This window comes from Spermophilus citellus (genome assembly GCF_964194105.1).
Source record: "Spermophilus citellus genome assembly, chromosome: 5".
NCBI classification, from domain to species: domain Eukaryota; kingdom Metazoa; phylum Chordata; class Mammalia; order Rodentia; family Sciuridae; genus Spermophilus; species Spermophilus citellus.
The window spans coordinates 12,194,134-12,218,439 of record NC_138186.1 but is presented as its reverse complement, the minus strand read 5'-3'; the positions used below and the strand labels follow the sequence as shown (position 1 = coordinate 12,218,439).

At 47.7% G+C, this 24,306-nt stretch overlaps 1 protein-coding gene across 8 annotated transcripts in view; it reads left to right on the top strand.

Annotated features, from left to right (window-relative positions):
• The window catches only part of PHACTR1 (phosphatase and actin regulator 1), a 286,809-nt gene that overhangs the window by 85,255 nt on the left and 177,248 nt on the right, over positions 1-24,306 (top strand). For 7 of the 8 annotated variants that reach the window (XM_081294441.1, XM_081294442.1, XM_081294443.1 and 4 more), the window contains exon 2: positions 10,229-10,393. The exons of the other annotated variant lie outside the window; for it this stretch is intronic. In XM_081294441.1, the coding sequence (XP_081150567.1) occupies positions 10,255-10,393 (139 nt within the window). In that variant the 5' untranslated portion in view covers positions 10,229-10,254. The remainder of the gene's footprint in view (positions 1-10,228; positions 10,394-24,306) is intronic. 8 annotated transcript variants of the gene reach the window in all.

Below are 24,306 nucleotides of genomic sequence, written 5' to 3'. Positions count from 1 at the left end.
GTTTTTGCATGTTAAATATAGGGATTATACATTCTGGTTGGGATTATTATCTCCATTTTGCAGTTAAGTGGTTCTGAGAGGTTCACCCATGTTCCTGTGGTCACACAGCTAAGAATTTTTGGGCACTTAGACCTTGATGTTCAGAGTCAAGTTCTGGGTTCTAAAGTCATTAGACCAAAAGAATTTTAAAATAAGCACTAAATTGAAGGGGAATTGAGACTTTTTTTCCTAGCACTTGGGGGGGGGGGGACCCCAGGCCTCAGACATGCTAGGCAAGAGCTCCGTCCACCACTGAGCTACACCACAACCCTATTCAGAACTTCTTAGGGGGCAAAATCAACCACTGAATTTCCCTGTGGAAACAATTTTAATAAAATTTTAACATCTTTCTTGCAGAATAGTAAAGATCTCTAAAGAGATCAATAAGGCAAAAAGATTAGGACATTTGCCTCTGAAGAAAGGGTCTAGTGGAACCTAATTTCTGTGCTGAGACAAGATAAATGGAGAATTTTCTTGTGAAAATCTCAACAAATATTCTAACGGGGCTCTTCCTCTCTGACCGATGAGCAGGCCTAGTCGGGCTGTTGATGGTGATGACAATATCCACACGTGGGGAAGGAGAAAAGAAAACAAGGGGATTTCAGCAAAGGATCAGCCCCCGTGCAAAACACTCTTCCCAGAAGCACGATTTGGATTTCCCACAGCCATCTCACAAATGGCAAACGACACTGAAAAATTGGTCTGGGAGCTAACGGGCGCTACCTAAGGGCACTGTAATGTCATCGGAGGAAGAAAATGAGACCTGAGTTTCAGAGGCGGTGGACACAAGAAATGATATTTAAATGGAATATCAGGTGTCCTGTACTTCTCTGTCCCGCCACAGTGGGCAGTGGAGTGTGGCTGCTACCAGGAAACTGTGGAAGGAGCTCACAGGAGGAAAAATGCCAGGAAGGGTTTGAACCGCGGCAGGATTATCAGAGGGGAAGGCGGTTTGCAAAGAACTGAACCAGAAGGCCTGCTCAGCCCGGGCGGGAGCATTCTAGAACCTTCCATGAGTCGTGATGTGCGGCCCAGGATCCTGGCCCACTTTAGTTCCCAGGGTGACCTGGCACATTCTGGGGCAGGGCACTTACCCCCTCTGTGTCTCCTTTCCTGCATCCGTAGAATAGGACAAGAAAAGATGCTAACGCAGCAACTGGCCCACTGTGTCCCCTGGAGCCCCTGTCTGTGAGGACTTCATGAGGCCCCACTGGGAAACATGAGCCACCACATTTGTGATTAAATTTGGGAAGCAGAGGGCTAAACAAAGTTGAGAAGATGCATTGCAGACCTTCTCAGAGCCTTGAAAGGGCTGAATTGTCATGCGACCTTTGAGAAAATAGCACATTCATCATAATTATGGGAGAGGGAATTTGGGGAATGTTATGGGGATGTTTGGAAGATCCAATGAGATTGAGGAAAAAATAAAGCACTGTGTGAACATTGTGCGTTTTAAGGGAATTCCCAATAATGTGAGGGACTTGGGGCTGACAGACACCACCAAAGCGTGGCTTCATTTTTGACACTAGCACCTTCCCCCTTAGCCAGCCACCCTAAGATAACTCTTACAGAGCCCTTGCTCCATGCCTCCAAAGAGTCCTTTTACCATCTACCTCTTGTGTGAGTGTTCTGTTGCTGTGAGAAAATACCTGAAGAAATCAACTTAAAGGAGAAAATATTTACTTGGCTCCTGGTTTTAGAGGCTCCAGTCCATGGTTACCCTGCTCTGGGGCTGCTGGGCCTGAGTGAGGCAGGACACCATGGCAGGGAGTATGTGGTAAAGCAAAGCTGATCGCCTCACAGTGGTCAGAAAGCAAAGAGGGAGAGAGAGAGAGGGGGGAAGGGGCCAGACTCCCAACATCTCCCTTCAAGGACAGGCCCCCCCCCATGACCTAACTTCCTCCCAGTAGGCTCCACCTCTTAAAGGTCCCTCCATCTCCCAATAGCCCCATGGGCTGGGGCCCAAGCCTTTGCATATGGCTATTGGGGGACAATTAAGATCCAAACCATAACTTAGCCTATCGATCCTGTAAGTCAGTATTATCCCCATCCCACAGAGAGGAAGTTCTGGATCTTTTCTAAGCTCATGCAGTATATTTGTTTTGATTGCAAGAAGAGAGAACCTAACTCAACTTAACTTAGGTTAAAACAAAACAAAACAAAACAAAACTTACTGTCTTATATGAGGAAATGGTTTCAGGTACAGCTGGATCCAGAGCAGCAAATGGTGAAGTGAGGTTTCAGTCTCACATGAGTGAGTCTCTCTTTTCCTCTCCTTGGCTTAATTTTCAGGCAAGCCTGTCCCTTTGCAGTAGCAGGAAGATTGTCGGCAGAAATATGCTGTAGGACAAGGGTTGGCGAACTATGGAGCCTGAGGGCCCACTGCCTGTTTGTAAGTGAAGTTTTGCTGGAACAGTCAGGCCCCTGGTTTAGGTTGGTCTATGGCTGCGTTCATGGTGCCCTGGCAGAGTCCATCAAGCCACAGAATTTACCATGTGGCTTAATAGAAGGAATGTGCTGACCCCTGCAGGAGGAACCAGGGTTTGTTGAGGATTGACTTGCATCTGAAAGGCACTGTTTACTTAACTGCAAGGATATGAGACCCTAGGGTCTGAGGTTTTCAGACCAACAAAGAGTCTGCGTTATTTAGAGATTGTTGCTTTGGATTAACACAAGACTTTACAAGTTCATTTACAATTCAAATAAACAAGTTCCTTTCCCAGTACAAATATATTCTGTAGATTAAATGAGTAAGAGAATGCTTTATAAGCTTTTGTAGTCATTACATGTATGATTGAAGGTTAGACTCCCGGGCGATGAAACAGGAATTTTGTATGGAGTATCTCAGAAAGAACTTTGCTAATGACATCCAGTGTCTCAGTAAATATAACACAGAGCCCATGGAATTGTAAATTTAAATAGGACCTCTTCCCCTGCCCGTCTGGTCTATTAGCCGTGCTTTTTGTTTACTGACTGCTGATGGTCATAGAACCAGAAATGTCCTCATAGAGATATCCTCAGCATTCCAATGCAGCAGTTAGAAAACAGAGGTCAGTTGACATAATAGGATTGCTGCTTCTTCAAAGCTTATGAATTGTTGTCATGACCTGGAGATTCTTTCAATATCACCTAGGGCTGAATGAAGGCTTTTACGTTTGCAGGCCCTACTTGGACTAGGCTCGGAGCCTGTCTAATCTGCAGTCTCAGCTGAAACAGAGTGCCTGTCGGTATTCCCAGGGAAATCCAGAATGGAGTCCCGTTGCCTGGCCAGGCTGAGAAGGGTGGAGAATGCAAAGCCATGATTGGCCAAGCACAGGGCACATGCCCACCTCTAGTGTCAGAACTGAGATCATTTCTCCCTGAACCCCCTAGACTGGGAGGAGAGGAGGGCTGACTCCTGAGGAAACTCAGGAAGCCCTTGTCACCTGCTGGGAAACTCAGAGCCACCAGCAACCACAAGATGAGAGATGGAACCCTACCTCAGCTTGCTTTCAAAATTAGCATTTTCTTTATCTGTAACGTAGAGCAAGTTTTTTTTTTTTATTTAACTTTTTTTAGTTGTTGATGGACGTTTATTTTATTTATATTTATATGCGGTGCTGAGAATGGAAGCCAACATGTGAGGCAAGCGCTCTGCCACTGAGCCACAACCCCAGCCCTAGGGCATGTTTTAAGTGAAGCAGATTTGAGCCTATTCGGGTCACACTTGGCACTCACTGAGCTCCTGCTTGCAGCTTGTGACACAGGTGCTTAGTAGAAAATGTCCTCCTGGTCCCTGATGGCCTAGCAATCTAGGATGGGCATCTTCCAGGGCATCCACACACAGGCGGGCACAACTATTTGGCATTTTAGGGTAAGACAGCACCTGTTAGTGGAATCGGTTTATATTGTCATCTCTTTTGTAATCTTTTCAAAAATGGAGGTCATCTCCTCCCTCATCCCTGAAGCCTCCTGTCACCTGGTCAGTAACAGAGAGAGTTGAAGAGCCAGACACTCACACAGCAGGGAGGTGTCCTTGAAATGGGACAGGTCTTCATTAAAAGCATGCATTTCTTTTCTTCTGAGGAATTGCTTCTTCCTGTTCACTAGCTTCTCCTCCATTTCCCCAGCTCATAAAAGGAGCATGAGGAGTCCATCATGTGATTTTTTTTGGGGGGGGAGGAGTGGGTACCAGGGGAGTGAACTTGGGAGCACTCAACCACTGAGCCACATCCCCAGCCCTATGTTGTATTTTATTTAGAGACAGGGTCTCACTGAGTTGCTTAGTGCCTCACTTTTGCTGAGGCTGGCTTTGAACTTGAGATCCTCCTGCCTCAGCCTCCCAAGCTGCTGGGATTACAGGCCTCACCACCGAGCCTGACTGTGTGAAGTGCTCAGGTTGGTGCCTGGCACAGACCTAGGGACTGAAAAATGGTACCATTACCTTCCTCATTCCCACATCCGTGTCATGGTGTCAGCTTTCCGTCACTGTGACCAATACTTGAAACAAATCCACTTTTCAGGAGGGAGCGTTGACCTGTAACCTCACATTACAGAGGTTTCCGTCCATGGTTTCTTTGCCATTTCTTTGGGCCTAGGGTGGCCTAGTAGGTGGAGGCCCAAGGAGGAGGAAACCTGTTCAGCTCTGGGCAGACAGGAAGTGAAGAGAGCTGGACAGGAAGCTGGGCTCAGGTATCCCTTTAAGGACACGCCCCCAGTGCCCTGGCTTCCTCCAAGGAGGCTCCACCTCTTAAAGGTTCCGCCACCTCCCAGCAGCAGGGCAGGCTGGCCATGAGGCTCTTAATCATGTGCCTTTCAGGTCCATTCCAGATCTGAACCATGAGGCCGTCATCATTGTTTAGTGAGCGTTTCGGTCACTGTGATCAAAAAGCATGACAAGAACAACACAGAGAAAGAAATGTTTATTGGGGATCACCGTTTCAGAGGTTCAGAGCATGGTCAGCTGACTGCAGTGCCCTGGGCTGGAGGTGAGGCAGAGCTTCATGGTGAAGGGCGATGGAGGGAAGCCGCTCAGGACAGCCAGGAAGCAGAGAGGCCCTCTCTCTAGGGACAGAGTATAAACCCCCAGTGCCCTGCTTCCTCAGCCACATCCGCCTGCCTGCAGTTACCACCTTGTTCATCCCTATCAGTGGATTAATCCAGAGAGTAATACAGGGATTCAGAGAGCCAGATGTTCACACAGCAGGGCGGTGTTCTTGAAAATAGATAAATCTTAATTAGGAGCACGGGGTTTTTCCTGAGAAATCATTTTCAATCTTTGTAACCTAAGCATTTTACCTCTGAACGCTCTTGGATTGCATCCCCCATGGAGGACACCTCGCAGCCAACTGTAACAGTCAACGTCCTCAGCGTGGGTGCCCAAGGAAGTGCTGTCTGTTCAGAATGTCCCCGTCTGAAAACCCAGGTCAGATTTGGACTCGGGTCCTCCCAAAGTCCTAGGAGCACTGGGCCCGTGGGGCGAGCTACTATCAGAGCCCCAACTGCCCTGCTCCTTCTGTCCATGTGGCCGACTCCAGCCAGGAGAGACGCATGGCCACCCAAGCCTGCCTTCTTCCCAGTGGCTCACAGACACTGGGGGACAGCCTTCCTGAGCCAGCAGAGAGCCACAGTTGGTGCTTTCCTTGGACCTGAGAGCCGAGCCTGAGAGCCCAGCCACCGCACAGTGGCAGAGGTGCCACCTCCTGTCACCGAATGCCCTTGGAGCCCCCCAGGAGCAATGCCAGGGTGCATGAGGGAGGACAATCACAGGTTCTTTGGGTCACGGTGATCAAAATCACACCAATGGTACCTTCTCTGCATTTCTATGGAGAAAGAGAAAGCATCCTCTGACTGCTTTTCCCCTACAGATAGAGCAAGACCCAGCCAGACTGTAAGGGAGCCCAAACTGTCTCGTCGCTTAAAGAGTGTTCTCTGGGACACTGGAGCTGGGGAGCCCCCAGGAGATCTTGGGCCCAGGCCTCCGGCTGCCCCTCAGCCGTCTGCATCAGCTCAGCCGCCCAGCTGCCTGCCTTTGGGCCCAGTATCTTGTCTTGGCCGCGGACACTGGAGCGGATTCGTGTCTAAGTGGGCATTTTATCCAGGCAGTGTCTCCCCTGTCCACTGCACGAGGAGTTCCCCTATGAGACTGAGAATAGAGGGCCTGAGCAAAGCAGCCTTTATGTGTTCTATGGCAAAAAGTCTCTCTCGTGATCCTGCGCTAGATGACCTTGATTCTGAGCCTGGTTCATTCTTCTTGCTTTTCAAGCTGCATTTGCAGGTTGGCCTCTTGCTTCACTCCTGGGACTTCCAGTCTCCTCCTCTGAGGGCAAAGCCTTCCAACAGAGAGCGAGGCCCTGTCCCCAGACGAATCGGTGGGGAACGTAATACGGGTGATTAAAACATAAATCACTTAAGCCTAATATAGTCCGGTCTGCTCAGTAATCTACTGCACTTAAGGGCTAAACATCTTGAATTTAATAACACACTTATTAAGGATTCATTTCACCAGAGTTATAATCACGTCTTCGCGATGCTTTCCTGTTCCTTGCCGCTCTGGTTGTTCAAGGCGCTCCTAATTGATTATGATTATTTTAATGTGGCTATTTCGGAATAATTTTTATTCATTTCTTAAATACATCCTTGGGAAGCAGCCTCTGGTCCTCTGGGTGCCTTTTTCTGGAGATGAATAGTGATCCTGATTTCCACACCTCTCGAGATGTGGGTGATGGACTTGAGTGAGACGCAGTACCCGAGCGGCTCTGCCTGGGTCCTGGCTTACACGGTGACAGTGGCCTTCTTACTGTTTCCTCTGTCACCTGTTCCTTTAGGTTCCAAGTCAGCTTCCCCTCCGCTGCCACATGATGATATCCCTAAGAAACAAATGTGATGCGTGCTGATCAGGAACCGTCTCAAAGAATCGGACCATGCTCGTCAGAACCCACCCTCCCTCTCCGGGTCTCACTCATTGTTTTCTAACCCCCTGCAGATCACGCGTCTTCTATCTACTCTGTTCTTAGCATCAGTATTTATTTTCTCCCCACTTCCGGCGTGAGCTCCCCACGTCTGTATTCTTACCTATTCCGTGTGCTGACGTGGCCTCCGTGTCTGTTACAAAGTGAGCGCTCAGAGCCTACAGTGGAACGGACCGCGGAGATTTCCCGTTTACAGAGTCTCCTCCTCTTCCCTCTGCTGATAGGAGGAGGCTCAGGTGCCTGTGAGGCCTGTCCAAAGCTCAGGTGAGCTGCTTCGACCCTGCACCGTGGGCTCTCCTGCTCTCCAGGTCACCCCTGGCTCTCCTGCTCTCCAGCTCTCCCTTTGACCTAATGCACTGACTCGCACGATCCACGGGGTCCCTGAGCTCCTAGATGTGCCAGGTTTGTCCAGCGGATCTCTGGGGTTACTTTGTCCTGCCAGGATGTAATTCCCCCTCTTCCCCATGCAGGGAGGAGACCCCTTGCTCCTTCAAACCTAAGCCAATGGGACCACCCCCCGTTTGGGACCACTGCCTGGCGCGTGGTCACAGTTCCATATAGATTGGTAGGATGAAGGAATCTCCCCATCTTCTCCAGCACCGAGGCAGAATTAGTGAAGGTTATTATTATTATTATTATTATTATTATTATTATTATTATTATTATTTTCACTGGTCCTCTTTGGCTACATTAAGATTCATTTCGACATAATTATAAAAGCATGGAATATACTTTGTTCTCATTCAGCCCCAGTGCACCCCCTTTCCCGCCTCCTCCCTCCCCCGAGTCCCCTCCCTCTACCCCACTGGTCGTCCCTCTTGGGTTTTGCCTCGCTGCCCCTGTTGAGGCTGATGCGCTGTGAACCCCTGTGTCCCCTTGAGGCCTCTCTGTTCAGTCCTTCTGTTCGTCTCCCCCAGAAGTGCTCACAGCGTCTGGTGCAGAATCACACAGTCACTCCATCCATGGAGGAGACGAGCTGTCGGTGCATCAGACCACGCTCCACCGTCCCCACCGAGGGCTTATGAGGGCTGTCCTTAGGATTCTTCAGCTCACCTGGGGCAGCCAGAGTGCCACGCACGCACTGGAAATGATATTTCAAATTTCAGACTCAGGCCTTTCCCCGGGCCACTGAGATGTGACCAGATCACCCTCGAGAGGCTGGGCAGCTGCAGCGACCCCGGCTTCCCTGGCCCCACTTTCCCCGGGGGAACCACCCGTGCCCTGCAGGGTGCTGTACTGATGCCCAGGACGCTCAGCAGGTTGGGTGGAGTCCGTGCGGTTTCAGCTCAGGGTGTCTGAATTCACAGGGCGTTGCCATCTGAGGTCAAAGGACGTCTGTAGTCATTGTCATCGTCCTCGCAACTGTCCAGATCATCGCCAAGCTCAACCCCCAGCCTGTGTCCCCTCCTGTGTTCCTCGTCTCAGGATGAAGGGGGCCGTGCCACTGATGAGCACCTGCCAACCAGGAGTGATCCGCTTCCTGTCCTGCAGGTCACTGGGTCCTAAGTCACATGAATGGACTTTGCTTCTGCCCCTCCTCCAAGTCCTTCTACTTCCTCTCAAACCTACTGTCAAGAGCCTTTGTCAACCTGTCACCAACACAACTGCCACCACACGCTGCCTGGCCCGTGGTCACTGTTCCATATAGATTGGTAGGATGAAGGAATCTCCCAAGTTAAAAGCATTTTTGTGTAATAACAGGGGCCACAGATTGAGCTTTCACAGACTGCTAATGTTGCAAAAGTCCAGATTTTTTTGAAGGACAGGATCTGAGGCCAAACACGGTGGTTTTTGAATTTGCCACAGCTTTAGATGTAATTTTGCTTTCTGGAAAGTTGAGTTCTTTCCACCCCCTTGATTTTGCCAAGGAAGTTATTTTCTCTGATTAGTCTTGCCTTAGAAATTCAAGTCAGGGTATATTTAGCTCACTGGAAGATGCAAATACTCATGAAAGAGTTTGTTTTATTTTATGTTGCAAGAAGTGTTGGGCCAATAGTGGCCTTCAAGAAAGTGTCCACAGTGTTTCCTTAAGAAATACTGAAAGTCTGAAACATCCTGTGTTAGCTTTCTGTTCCTGTAACAAAATACCAGAGATATTCAACTTATAAATAAGAAAGGTTTCTTTTGGCTAGGTGTTTGGGAAGTTTCCGTGACTGATTGGGCCTGTTGCTTTGGGTTGGTAGTGAAGCAGCACATTCTGGTGGGGAGTGCATGGTGGAGTAAACTGTTTGCCTCCTGGGAGGGAAGCAAAAGGAACAGAGGAGGAGACTAGGCCACACCCCCAGTGACCTAGGACCTTTCATTAGGCCCCACCTCTTAAAGGGTCCACCACCTCCCAGTAGTGCAACAGGTTATGGACCAAGCCTTTCACACATGGTTTTTTTGGGGGACAATCCAGATCCTGCACTCTGCAAATGCTGTGTCATTGAGAACAGTCTAGATGCTCCCTCCAAATACTCCCGGCTCTCAATTTCTTAGAAGATTTTTGAAAGCACATCTACAGGGGGAAAAAAAAAAGACCTAAGAGGAAGTTGTAAAATCTGATGGAACTGTGCATGATTCTAAAGTTGGTCAGTGCCCTTAAGATAGATAGTAAGTGTGCCGTACAGAATTCAGTGCTCCTTGGGGCCTTGGTAAAGCAGGCGGGAGGGAAGTGGAGAGCGAAGACGTCAGCATGGGGACAGACCCTTGATAAAACTGTCTCCTTTCTTCTCACCAAGGTTATACTGATGACATCTGCCAAGTCTAAGCTGAGAAATTGCTGACCCTCATTTGACTCTTGGGATGGTCTTTCCTTGCTTTTTAGGTGGGGTCTCTTACAGGTCAAGAGAACTGCTGCCCCCTCCCCCTAAGTGAGGTTGGGTGGATCTGGTTGGGGTAACAGGTGCAGAGACACACCTATCATCCCAGTTGCTTTGGAGGCTGAGTCAGGAGGCCAGGCCAGCCTGTGTCACATACTGAGACCCCCGTCTCTTACTGAGGAATGAATGGGGGTGCATGCACGGATGGATGGATGGATGAATCTGGTCGGCAGGCTCTGCGACTCTCGGCTTTGGCTGACTGTCCCCAGCCGTTAGAACACAGTGGTATGACTTCCATTCCAAAAGGCAAACGGAGCTGGAGCCACGTGGTTCCTGTTATCTGTAACCATGGAAAACGCTGGCCATCTGTGAGGCTCCCATTTTAACACTTTTTTTCTCTCCCCTCTGTGTTTCCGTCTCTTCCTTGGGAAAAACAAGCTGAGGAGGTGGAGAGGCTGGCGGCGATGCGTTCCGACTCCCTGGTCCCAGGTACCCACACCCCACCCATCCGGAGGAGGAGTAAGTTTGCCAACCTGGGCAGGATCTTCAAGCCCTGGAAGTGGAGGAAGAAGAAGAGCGAGAAGTTCAAGCACACGTCGGCAGGTAAGGTGATGGCGTCCTCTGTCTCCCCTGGATTCAAACCCTGGGTCTTCCTGGTCGGATTTCATGCTCGGAAGCTGAACAAAGAGAAAACTCAAGGCTTGGGATGGCCCTGGTCTTTGGTGATGGCTCAGTGTGATTGAGAATGGCCTTGACAACCTGTGTCTTCTCAAATCTCACCGGATTTTGTTGTTGTTGTTGTTGTTGTTGCCTTTTAATTTAAAAACCATCATTTTATTGGATCTACAAATGATGGGAACTTAGAGCTCCACCTTTTCTCTGATGGAACGCGGTCCCGCTGACAGTCCATTTCTTATCATTCATTCTATTTTTGCTGCTCGGGTGTAAGCCAGCTCACGGCACAAAATGAGTTGTGTACGCTCGTTGGCAGATGAGAGTACATTATTTCATGGAGGGAAAAAATCTTGAATAAATGATCCCCAGACAAGGCAGGAGAACAAAGAGTGGAAGGGAATCGTCATTGGGGATGATCAAGATAGCTGTGCAGTTCTCAGCGGGGTGAGCAGCAAGGGAGTGTGGGAGGGTCAGCAAGATTGAGGGCTGGTCAGTCCTGGGGTCAGACTGCCCGGGTTCAAATCCCAGCTCTGACACCTGCTAGCTCAATAGCTTGCTCAATTTATTGAACTCTGTGTCTCAGTTTCTCATCTCTAAAGCAGGGCTAAGAATTAGCTAAGAATTAACTGCTTACAGGAGTTAATATTTGTGGAGATGTTACGTGGCAATGGAAGTGGACATTTTTAAATAAGTGAGAGTGTTCAGAGGCAAATGTACAAAGATAGAAAAGAGAGTTATTGCACTCTTTTTGGGTTTGAGATGAGATGGTGGAAGAGCTCTACAGGTTCTTTATGGTTTTGGCTTAGTCTGCTTGGGTTGGCATAACAATTCCACAGACTGGGGCGACTTAAACAAGATAAATCTATTTCTCATGGTCATGGAGGCCAGAAGTCCAAAATCAAGGTGCGGACAAGGTGGGTTCCATTCTGAGATGGAATTGGGGGCTCCATTCACGTGTTGAATGACCACACTCTCCTCCTCTTGGCTGGTAGGTGGCCGCCATCTTGCTCCACACACTCCACACACTCCCTCTTTTTGTGCAGAGACACGCGGAGAGAGAATATCCTCTCTAGAGTTTCTCCTGATACCTGCACCAATCCCCACATGAGGGTTCCACCCTCTTGACCTCATCTAACCCTTATTACCTTTCCAGAGACCCACCTCCTCATCCCGTCACACTGAGACTTACAGCTTCAACAGAGGAACTTGGACCAGACACAAGTTAGTCCACGGCCCTGTGCTTCAATCATGTGCTGGTCCGTCCCCCAGCCTGGCTTATGGCCTTGGTTTCCTTCACCCCATCTGCTCTCTATCCCCTGATTCTCTCCTGAGAATCATCACTGCCTGTTTGTGGGGTGTCCTCCTCCTTTGTTTGGCCCCCAAACTAACTTTGGAGTATAAGACGACCTGCTTCTTACACCTGAACCTCCTCGGTCCACAGATCTGAGAATCTTCATGCCAATCACTTGGAGAAAAGAAATAGAACAGCAGACAGAAAAGTTGGAGGGAGTCTTGAAATCTTAAAGGTTCCCGCAATAGACACCCCTGATTCATGTTTTATGACTGTCTTTCTTGATGAAATCCCTGACATCCTGTTGGTGTGATGAGGGAGTCAGAAAAGGACCCTCCTTGGTCAATGGATTATGGGTATCAAGATGCTGTTTGGCACAGAAGGAATAAACTCTGGTGTTCTGCAGCACAATAGAGCGATCAACAGCGATTGATCTATTGCAAAAAGAACTTGAATGAGTCTAGTACAAAGAAATGACAAGTTTTTAAGGAAAAAGAAATGGGAATTACCCTGATTTGATCATTACACGGTGTATACACAACGTGATGATCACACTCTGCCCCATAGATATATACGGTTATGATGTGCCCATTAAAAATGAAAACTAAAAAAATAAATCGTATGGTAAAAAAAAGAAAGAAAGAAAACTAAAGGAAGAAGAAATCTAATTGGAATAGATTCTGCAGGCCTAGTCAGGTGTAACACACACCAGTACTGAAAAAAACAGCAATCAAGATCCCACAAACCCCTCTCTGACTTTCCTATGCAGAATTGTTTGTAAGAACATAAACACACATTCAAATAATCGCCATTTGTCAGCGTGAATCCTGGGATGATGGAGTAGGAGATGCGTTTCCTCCCAGCAGGCCAAGGCCTTCGTTAATACCTGTGGCGAGGACGGAAGGAAAGCCCCGGTCCTCCTCCCATGATCTATGATGCTGACTTCTTCCAGACACTGGAAAACTTGTCCCTGAGACAGGCAAAGACAGTGGTGTCCAATTACTCATGTTAAAATTGGGAAGCTTTCCATTGCAAGCTCTTTGGGGAGAAAGAATCAAAACACATGGCAAGCAAAGTGGATAACTTAAAATCATTCTTATCATGAACTATTCTTAGCAAGTTTTTTTTTGTGATCTCCACAGCCCAAAAGATTAATTTGTCTGTTCAATATGATATTTATATGTAGTTTGGGGTTTTTTTAAAGAAGAAAATTCACTCCTGAATTAGAGAAGGCAGAGGAAAATTTATGGGATACCTTTATATCACGATTGATGGACAAGTACATCATACAACTGCAGCTATTCTAGTTTAAAAAAAAATCGGTGTTTTACCCTGGAGCACCCTTTCTTCTTAGCTGCATCCCAAAATATTATTTATTATTTTTGCAAAGTAGGGACTTCCTGGACTCTTTTATATCCCAAATGAAAAATTTGACAGTGTAAGATTGTTTAACAGGATAATTTGTGTATTGGCTCTAATGATACTTAAAAGCACAAACTTTGCTACCTGCGGATAAGAGTTGTATGTTAGATAAACATATAAGAGAATGGATTTTTTGGTAGGACTTACTGGTTGGTCAGCTTTAGCTAACTGTGTGTAAAGATCTGTCTTGTACGTGGGTGGTAGTAAGTTAAAGATGATGCAGTGAGTCTTGTTGATCATGGTGGTGGAGACCTATTCAGGACCCCTGCAGCAGGTAGAAGGGCCTCTCTGGTGGGGTCTCGTAGGAGGGAGGGAAATCAGACTCGATTCTGAACTCTGAGACTCCTGAGCAAGTGGGGATCTACAGCCAAGGAATGGGGTGAGGGTCCACAGGTGGAAAATTACTAAGAGAAAACATCAGGAGTGGGGGGCATTATGGATAAACACGCCTAACCAGATTTTGCTGAAAACAGGCCAGGATAACCAGATGCCATGTGGAGGAAGTAGCAGATGAGGGATGTGATTAGAGACCAAGGTTGCCCAGTGGAGGGGGATTCTGGTTAAATTGACTTACCAGGGTCCATGCTGAAATCGGACCATGCAGATAGGAACCCAGAAGTCCAAAGTCAAGCCAAGAAGGAAAAGAGTTCAGAGGAACGTGAGCAGGGTTGGCTAATGAGAAGTCTCTGTGATCACATATAATATCTCATATATGATATCTTGCCCTACAGACAACAAGGACCATGATTTTACATACAAAGACTTAGTCCACAAATTAAGTTTAGGTTAGATATTTGTATTTTAAATTATGTGCCTTTTTAAAACAAAAAAGCCGTCCGCCCAGTGCGTACTCAGCCCATCCTGATTTTCACATCTGCGATTTGCCATCCTCAGCTGCATTATAGTTTCATTACTAACTGAAGTTCCAGGGGCGCCCGTGTGTGCGCATACTGCGCCCTCAGAGGTTCACCCAGAAATGTCATTTCTGGTCATGGAGCAATAAGAACACTGCATTGGGAAACTATGATCTCAACATTTTCAACCCTTTGGCATCAGTGGTTTGGGGAACCCTTTGAAGACGGGTCTCCGTATCTTGTGCTGACCCTACGTCCGGCACATTCCGAGCTGCGGGCTCATGTCCTTAAAGAGCCTTGAGCATTCAGACCCAGAGGCTGGTTCCCACGTGGTGGGCAGCAGGGTCAGACAGGACCTCCCCTCGGAAGCCTCCCTGGGTCACAGGACAGGAGGAGGCGCACGGTGACAGGTGGAGCTGACACAGGAGTCCTCAGAGAGTGAGTCCTGCATGTCCAGGGCCTGCAGAGCAATTAGCCAGCCATGCTCAGCTCCCTGTGGGGAACAAGCCCCAGGGAGTGTCCACTCCTGCCCTGGGAATGCAGACAGACGATCACATCTTCTCTGAAATACAACGGATAGTGTCTTCCACGTAGTCAGCCGTTATAGTCTTATCCAAATTCCTAGAAAATGAAGACTGAGTTTATAGAAAAGTGAGACTGGCAGAAATGAACCGAGGATACCACTGGATCTTGCTTTTATTTCCTCTTGACAGAAAATCATAAACCACAGGGGTTATCTACAGTCTAACTTCATTGTATGCTTCTAAAATTTTTGGCATACCTAGGACCCTAGGGAAAGGTCTACTGGGTCTACCATGTGGCTGTGGGAATGGGACTGAGAACCAGAACCGATCTGATGGCATGTACAAGGTAGAGCGCGAGAGGCAGAAGTCAAAGTGAGGTCATGCCTGTGGGCAGTGCAGGAAGGGTGCGTAGCCTAGTGGGAGGGGAACTTGACTTGGTCTGAGAGGTCGGAAGGACATTTTTAAGGAAGAAAGGCTAGAGCTGGAATCTGAGGGAAGGGTAGGAATGAAGAAAATGAGCACTTGAGGCATACGAAACAGCATGTGCCAAGGCCCTGTGGCAGAAAAAACAGAGGTGAGCACTCCAGGAAAGCAAGAAAGACTAGTGGCTGCAGAGTGGAGAACTGAGAGTGTGGTGTGTGCTGAGTCTAGGAGCTAACCAAAGATGGGGTCCTCAGTGTTTCTGCATCATGGAGAACAAATGAGACCAGAGAGTGAGTGGCTGAGGCCACACCAGATAGGAGGCCATTATGCAACGAGAGTGCTTGAACTAATGTTGGGTGGGAAAGGGTTGGATTTAGGAGATGTTACAAGAAATAAATGAGTCAGACACAGAATGGAATTCTCCGTTTGGGCATTTGGGTGCGGTGTTCTTTAGTGTTAGGAAGGAATCCTCCCATTTGTGATAATGTGGGTGAACCTAAACAACATTACGCTAAGTGACACAGCAGTCACAGAGGGACAGATCCTGTGGGAGTCCACTCATGTGCGGTTTCTAAATAGCCAGACTCAGAAGCAGAGATTGGGTGGTGGTTGCCCTGGGACGGGGAGGGGAAGGGTTGGGCAGTGGTTATGTATAAAAGTTCGGTTGTGCAGACAGAATGAACCCCAGGTACCTGCTGGACTTTAGTGCCTCAGCCAACAGTGCAGAGTTGGACACTTAGGAGTGTAAGGTGGAGGATCCCAGGTTAAATGTTTCCTTCACACACACACACTCACACACACAAACTCACACAGACCTCAAAGGGACACAAGGCAACTTCTGGAGATAGATGTCCACCACCGTGATTGTCACGTGTCACAGGGTGTATATATGAATCTGTCCAGACTCATCAAATAATATGTTAAACATGCAGTTTGGGTTTGTATGCTCAAAAAAAAAAACATATGTTCTTAGACGAAGTATCAAGTTTGGCACCTCGTGTGGGTTTCAGGTATGTGGTAGGTTTGTGGTCACGGCCCCCCCTGAGGTGAGTACTTTGGGAGAATGGTGGGTGTGGTGAAGGGACTTCAATTCTAGATACCTGCTTAACTCCTTTGCCATGTCCCAAGTTGGCAGTTGGATACTAAAGCCCAATTTGCATATCTGAGGGTCTTATGCAAACTTGGGGTGATTTGCATATGCATGCTAATTAGGGTGAGGACCCCTGGGATTGGCCAGGAAACCAGTGCAGAATGGAAGGAAGAGAGGGCTAATGTCAGTCTTAGAGACAGGAAGAACCTGGTCACTGTTGACTGCAGAGAAGAGAGTGAGCCTGGACAGGAGGCAGAAACGCAGGGCGAGAGAGGTAGGAGGACCAGGACTGAGGTGTGACAGAAACGGCAGGGACCCATAGGCTGGCTGCCGTGGTAGGTACGATGATAGGTGTGCTTGGTGACCCAATCTGAGGGCCAAGGTTTTCTAGGTAATAAATGAGACTATCTCTGAGCAGAAAGGGGAGGAGGGAACAGACAGGAACAGAGAAGTTAGGTCCATTTCAGGTTGATGACTGAATCTACAATAGCTTCCCCTTTACCTTCTGGAATATGTTGAAAGAACCCTGGGTGAGGCCTGAAACCATGGCTGGTACCAGACCCTAGTGAATGCTCTCTGTTTTCTCCTACACCCACACACCTATGATAAATTATGACTTATAAATTAGACACAATAAGAGATGACTGATAATGATTCACGATAAAATAATTGTGGCAATGCACAATAACAAAAATTATGGGATGTATTTAAATTGCCAGCTTAAATACTCCTATGTTTTGGGGCCATTAGAAAAAACAAGGGTTGACTTGAACACAGGCAAGTATACAAGGACAGTGAATCTGAAAATCAAGAAAGCTAATAAGTGACTAACGGGGGAGTAGTCTATATAGCATGGATACACTGAGCAAAGGGATGCTTCAACTTCTGGGCTGGACAGAACAGGACAGGGCAAGATTTCACCACACTACTCCAAATGGTGTGCAATTTAAGATTTGTGAATTGTTTGTTTATACAAATTTCCATTTAATATGTGTGGACAATGGTTGACCTTGGGTAACTGAAACTGAGGAAAGTAAAAATTGTGGACAAGAGGGGATGACTGTACATGGTACTGGTTATTACTTTCAGTGGCTTTTACTGTCCAGGCATAGCTATGGATAAAGGGTCCATCTTGGACTAGCGTATTAAAAAAAGATTAAAAAGAAAAGAAGTAAAGGCAGAGGAGATTTGGGTACTTGAAGTAAATCCCCTAAGGCTATTATAACAAATTACCATAAAATTTGTGGACTTAAAACAAAGAAAATTAATTCTCTTACAGATTTGGGGTCCAGAAGTCTAAAATCAGTATGCCAGCAGTGTATCCATTCAGTATAGGTTACTCACCCGTTAGTCACTTAGCAGCTTTCTTAGTTTTCAGATCCACTGTTTTGAAGATAGTAAGGTGGACTTATTCAGGACCAGCTTCATCCTGGAAGCCATGAAGGAGAATCTGTTTCATCTCTCTTAATCCTGCTGGTGGCTGCTGGTGATCCTTGGCATTCTTTGGCTTAGAGATGCCCAAGTTGAATTTCCGCCTTCATCTACACACAGCTGCCTCTCTATGTCTTTTCTTCCTATGTCTTTCCTTTCTCTTGTAAGGACACCAGACACTCAATTTAGGGCCCAGTCTGTATCCAGGATGATCTTCTTCAGAGATCCATAACTTTATCATAGCTGCAAAGACCTTTCCAAATAAGGTCGCATTCATGGCACCAGGGCTTAGAACGGGGACTTGTCTTTTGGGAGGACAGGGTTCAACCTGCTGTGGTATTAAACTTTAAATTGGATAAGACAGGAGCGGTCCAGTGGGTTGAGAGGAATTAGAAAAATCAATGCACTTTAAGTTTCAGGGAGGTCAAAGAATTCTAAGCAGTCAGTGGGGGAGCGGTCTCAGAAGCACACTGGGAAGGGGAGGAACTGCATTCTCAAATCAGTGATGCTCCAGGACCTGCGATGGAGGAGGAAGCCAGGAGTCAGAATCAGCTGATTCGAAACATGGCGAATGACCCTGCCTACAAACAGACACACACTCAGATATTTTATCTATGAAATTTTGGGCTGATTTAATCTGCCACTTTTAATTGCATTAAAAGGAACTTTCCTCTTTGGTTTTAATAGTCACTTAATTGTCAAATGGATACTTTCTTGGAAAGATTCTCTGTGCTGTCTTTTTCCAAGTTGAGAAGTTTTAGTCTGCCGTACTTTTAAGCTGCTGAAGTAATGCAATTGAATTGATTTATAGGAAATCAAAGGTAGCTGTTTCATCTTGTGCTCCAGCAATTAGCACACCTAGTTAATATGGGCAGTAGTAGAACAGGAGAGCACCATCCGGGAAGGAGTAATTGTTGGCCTTCTCCCCCGTCCACCTGTGCATCATGGAGTCAGTCTTGCTGTACCAACCCCGCCCGACTGCAGCTATAATGAAGAGCTGGGCCTGACGCTTTGTAAACTCCTATGGCACTCATGGCGGGGTCCAGAGATAGCCCCTGAATCTAGCGTTGTTCCTCCCTAAGTGAAACTCCTTGAATACAGAAGACAATCTAGATTGGATTCTGCCTTTGGGCCTAGTAGGATAGGCTTCTGGGCTCTTCAGTGGGGGTCCATCTTTGATACCCGGTATGGCTGGCCCCCATCCTAGCCCCAGATCACATTTTTTCCCCTAGAAATTCCTAACGTGCGTGTGATTGGGGGGATACATTTGCATTTCTTGGGCCAGAGAAATCCTAAGAGTATATCAAAGCTTATCTTGACTTTCTAGAATGCAGGATTGAAGGCCACTCTCAATAACTGCCTCCTATCCAGCCTACGTCCACCTCTATGAAAGTCCATTGTGAAAGCTCTATGGACCATCCCTGGCTCGGTTGTGAGCTGGAAGTTCATATTCTTCCAACTCAAGGAAGAGATGAAACCAGTAGGTTGGAAAAATAATGATGATGAACAGGCATTTGTGCTCTTGAAAGAGGGTAGACCCCAGGCGGTGGCAACCTAACTTTCAGGTTGCGTTGATACCCCCATCTTCTAGCTAACAAAGCAATCCATGTGCTTATTCAGAGCCTCGGTTTTAGACTTCCACAAACCACAGAAAGTTCACAAAGGAAACCAGCATAGCTTATTGCACGTATTTTTGTGCCAGACACTGCCATTATCCATCAAATGACAGTAGTGGGGCGGGGGTGGCCCCTACCTCCCAAAGGTTATGGAAAAGAAAAACAGGTAATTAGGTGAACAGTTACCATAAAGAACATCTGATCTCATCAGAGCACACAGAGGAGACCAACCCAGGGGACTTACAAGTTGTAGGAAGGTTTCCCAGAGAAAGGGCTGTTTAACCAAGGAATGGAGCAACCAACATGAGATGTCGTCTCTCCTCAGTGACAGAACCAAATGTCGCAAAGGCTGGGCAAGAGAGAAGCTGGCATGTCCTCCAAAGAGCTGCCGAGGAGGAGCAGGGAGTAAAGAGAGAAGAACAGGGAGAGGTGGACAGGCGTCTGCTTTTGAAATACCTTCCCGGGGCGTGCTGAGGAGGCTGGGCCTTATCCCAACACAGTGGGAAACTCCCGGAGGAGCACCTTTTAGAAATATCCTCTACATGTGGGAGAAGCTTGGAGTGGCACCCAATGTTGATTTCAAGGTTAGAAGGTCACGTCTGTATATCTGTGTCTGTGATGAGAGGGGTTTACTTGTGATAGAATCAAGACACCTCATTAACGTCACTTCAAGAGGAATGTTCAGTGTCCCTATTGATTCCAGTGGCAAAGACACGGGGTAGAAGGTGGTTGATTATAACGTCGGGGAGAGGAGAAGACAGCCTAGACTAAGATAGTGACCTGAGGAGCTGAAGACTGCGCACAGACCGAGGGACACTTAGGAGGCACAGTGAGCAAGACTTGGTTACAGACTGAACGTGGGAGACGAGGGAAGCGGGAGGAGCCGTCCTTGGATCTCCCACCGAGCAGTCAGATGAAGAGAGGCACCACTCACTAGGTCAGGGACACGGAGATGGGGCAGGTTTTAAGGAAAATGACCCACTTATTTGGGGGCCTGCTGCATCCCTGTGTTTTCAAGACGTCGATGGAGGGGACAGTGGGGACAGAGAAGAAGCAGAAGAGGTGTGGCTGGAGGTGCAGCGTGGGGGTCCCAGGCGATGGGAACTGTGGAGTGTGAACTCCAACGAGGAAGTCATTGTGAGCATGGAGCTGCGGCAGCCCCCTGAGGTCCACCAGCCCGTGGGTCAGGAGCAAAGGCGGGGAACGCAGGAAACCAGGAGGGGCTGACGCACCACTGAATCAGGAGGAGAGAGCCCAGAAAAAGTCCACTCTGGGAGGGATTGAGACGTGTCCGGTGCATTTGGTGACAACTTGTATTTGGGATGATGGTTTGGGGGAAGCCATGTGGCTGGGATTTAGGGAGCACCATGGCTGAGGAGTATGAGCAAGGAGAACAGGCAGACTTCATTCAAGAAGCTTGGCTGAGAGGAAGGAGACGTGTATACAGTCGTCTCCCAAAAAGGATGTGAGCTAGAGGAAAGTGGATTTTTGTTTTTTCTTTCCTGAAGATTGTTTGGATTGTCAAGTCACAAAATTTGCCTTAACGTGGCGTTGACGTCCCAAGGGAAATGGAAACATCAGCAGAGCGACTGTGAAGCCAAAGAAAGAGATTTCCACACATTTGTCGGAAGTGACCATTCTCACAGCTAGGAAAAACAAACACACAAATAATCCGTATTATTTAGAATGTGATTTTAATAAAAAAAAAAAGTCACCAAACCAAATTGGCTGGCTTTCAGCCTCGGGCTGGATCACACATTCTCTTTGAGCAGTTGTTTGGAGTATTCCCGTCTGGATTCAATCTCTAGCACCAAAAAAAACAAGTAACAATGAGTAAAATGGGGTCAAGTTTGGACAGACCAAGAATATCTTTACTTGTGTGTCCATTTTGACCCACAGAGGGAACTTCTAGGGATTAGAAAGCAGAGTAGACTTCATAGTTCTATTGTTAAAACTTTTTTAAAAAATCCGTATTTCCTGTAGGCTAAAGACTATGGAAATCAGTACCCTCTAGTGCTAGGTCATTAAAGATGCAGTTGTTTCCTTTCAAAGTGAACTTTGAGCTGGGCACAGGGGCACACACCTATAATGCCCGTGGCTTGGGAGACTGAGGCAGGAGGATTACGAGTTCAAAGCCAGCCTCAGGAACGGAGAGGTGCTAAGCAACTCAGTGAGATCCTGTCTCTAAATAAAATACAAAATAGTCCTGGGGATGTGGCTCAGTGGTCGAGTGACCCTGAGGTCAATCTCTGGTACCCCCCTCAAAAAAAAAGGAACTTTGCCCAGGACTCTTTGCTTATTAAATTGTTTTATTCAGCTTTCTGTCTCTGTAATCAAAATACCCACCAAGATCAACTTACAGGGGGAAAATTTCTTTGGGGTTCATGGTCTTGGAGGTCTCAGTCCATGGTTGGCTGACTCCATTGCTCTGGGCCTACGGTGAGGCAGCACTTCAAAGTGAAAGGGCTCAGTGGGGAAAAGCTGTCAGCTGATGGCCACCGGGAAGCAGAGGGGAAGGCTGCAGGGAAGATGCACCCTCCATGGCTCCTACCCAGTGACCCACCTCCCCCAGTCACACCCCCCCCCCCGCCTGCAGGTACCACCCAGTCAGTCTGTTCAAACTGAGATGCACTGATTGTGTTACAGCTCCCACAATCCCATCACTTCACCTCCAAACCTCCTTGCCTTAATACGGGGGCTCTGGGGGGACATGCCATACCCAAACCATAAAACAATAAAATGGCTTTTTCCTTTGTCTCCCATGATGGACCAGAGTATGTGGTAGAGAGCAAATGCCCAGCAAGTACAGATTGAGGTGAGGCAGTCACGTGGCCAGGCAACTATCATTTTATAGATACACTAGCCAAAATGTGACAGAGGAGAGAGGGTTGTTACTACAGTGTGAGATGACGATCTTAGGCTTCAAAGAGTTTGCTGTCATTCATGATCATGTTTCTATGTATCAGAGCTACCCACAGGTTAGGCTGAATGACTGCACAGGTAGAAGCTCAGGTTATTTATTGCTGTATAATAAAATATTTTGGGGTTATTTATTGCTTTGTAATAAAATATCACAAAACTTAGTGGCTTAAAACAACCACCACTTGTATTGTTTGTTATGCCTGGGGGTTGATCAGGCTTGGCAAGGCGCTTCTTCTGCTGGGTTTCTTTCTGGTGGTGGGGGGGCGCTCTTATGCATTCGGAAGCGGATGAGCTTGGAGATTTCTGGAGACTCACTAGGAATGCAGGGAAAGCTGGGCCTCGCCCTGGAGGCTCAGGGCATTTCTATACAGTCTCTTCCTCTGGTCTCTCCAGGCAGCCCAGGACCCCCAAGAGGGCAAAAGTGGCAGCTGCCAAGGTCTTTCTAAGGCAGGTCCAGAACCGGCCTAGAATCATATTCACAGCATTCTCACGGGTAAAGCAAGTCCCAGCACCAGCCCAGATTCGTTGATGGAGGGGATTCTGGGGCCATCTTGGAAGCCACCTACCGCTGCTGTTCAGGGCGTACAAATGACAGTTGTTGCATGTTCCCTTCCTCCCAGGCAGAAAGCACCTCCACAGCTCTATCTTGACAACAACAGCAGTAACACACTTACTGTGCATTGAGGAGTGCGGATGACCCTCTCTATGCCTTGGGGACATTAATCTCACAAGGGACCTACATGGTATGGTATCGGAAACCCCCTCCAGAGGGTAAAGGACCTGAGGCCTGGGGAGGCTGAATGACTTGCCAGCTGATACCGCAGAGCTGGGATTTGAACTTGGCTACAGTCTTGCAAACTAGACAGCCTGGGAACTCGTGCTTCAGATGGTTCAAACCAGGCTGTCTGAGCTCTGTGTGCTCCAACTCTCTAGCCTTTAAAATAGGGACACATAAGGTACCTTACAAAGTTGTGAGAACTTAAAAAGAAGTTAAGTAATAGAAAAAGTCGTAGAATAGTACCTGCATAGAGTAAGTCTTATCTGCCATTATTCTTTCTTCTAGACATGCATTTTTTTAAAAAACAGGACTTTTAAGAAAAGACTCCTGATGTCTTATTCTCAGGCTGTGGCTGGTGTGTGTAAAGGTGATGATGTTTCTGTGTGTGTTTGGGGGCTGCTTTCTGACACATCCTCCAACTCCACAGAGCTGGGATTTCGCCCTCATTTCCTTAGGTTCCAACAAATTAGTCCACTGAAGGATTTCCTCCTCTCTCTGAATTTACAATGAAGTGAACAAACCCTGGAGGAAGTCCTCCACCCTGTTTCTCCTCTACTTCATCCAGGAAGCCCGCGTTCCTGGAGGGGAGACTGGCCATGACCTCCTTCTGAAAATCTACCGGGGGCCAGAAGGCTCAGAAACAGAAGGCACGTGAGCAGAGTGACCATGAACTTGACCTTCTAAACCTGGACATTTTAAAGTAAAATGGAACAGGACGATAAATATATCGTCCTTATATAAATATAAGCCAGACCTGGGCCAGGCAAAGCGGAGAGTGTACAAAACCACAGGGTCTCAAGTTGCAGAACTGAGGCCAGCTCTGTTTTACAAACAAAAGAAGGGCCCTGCTGTTCTCAAGAGAAAATGGAAGGGACATGGGAACCCCATGCATAAGGCTGTTAGAATGGCCCTCCACTATCCATCCTTCTGTTCAGTTACTTAATGGTAGCCGAATCCCTTGGCTTCTTTGCATAATGAAGCTGCTGCATTTCCAGCCCTCAGAGGGTGTTTCCACCTCCACTTTTCTCTCTTCCTCTGTGTGTCTCTTGCTCTCCAAAGTTCTGGACGGCATCTGGCTTCAGCTCCCACGCCAGCACCCTGGAACCTCTGACCCTCTCCCACACTTTCTAGGCATGCACAGCACACACGGCTGCTGCCGCTCACCTTTGACCCTCCCTGAGCACTAGTCCACCATGTGACCATAGGACACTAGCTGTGGTGCGGCTCTCACTGCCTCAGCCATCCTGTGAGTCGGTGGCCCCTGATGTCTGTTTTGTGCCTGGAGATGGTGAGACTTGACGAACCAGTAACCTGCCGAGGATCACAGGGCTGGTGGGTGGCAAAGCCCTAGACTCTCATGCAAGCCTGTCTCACCCCAGAGTGCCCGGGGCTTCACCTGGAAATGTCACCATTGCACATGACTTGAAAGCGTAAGGAGGGGGAAGGTCAAGGCGTGCGGATGTCTAGGTGGGTTCGTTTTCACGCACTTG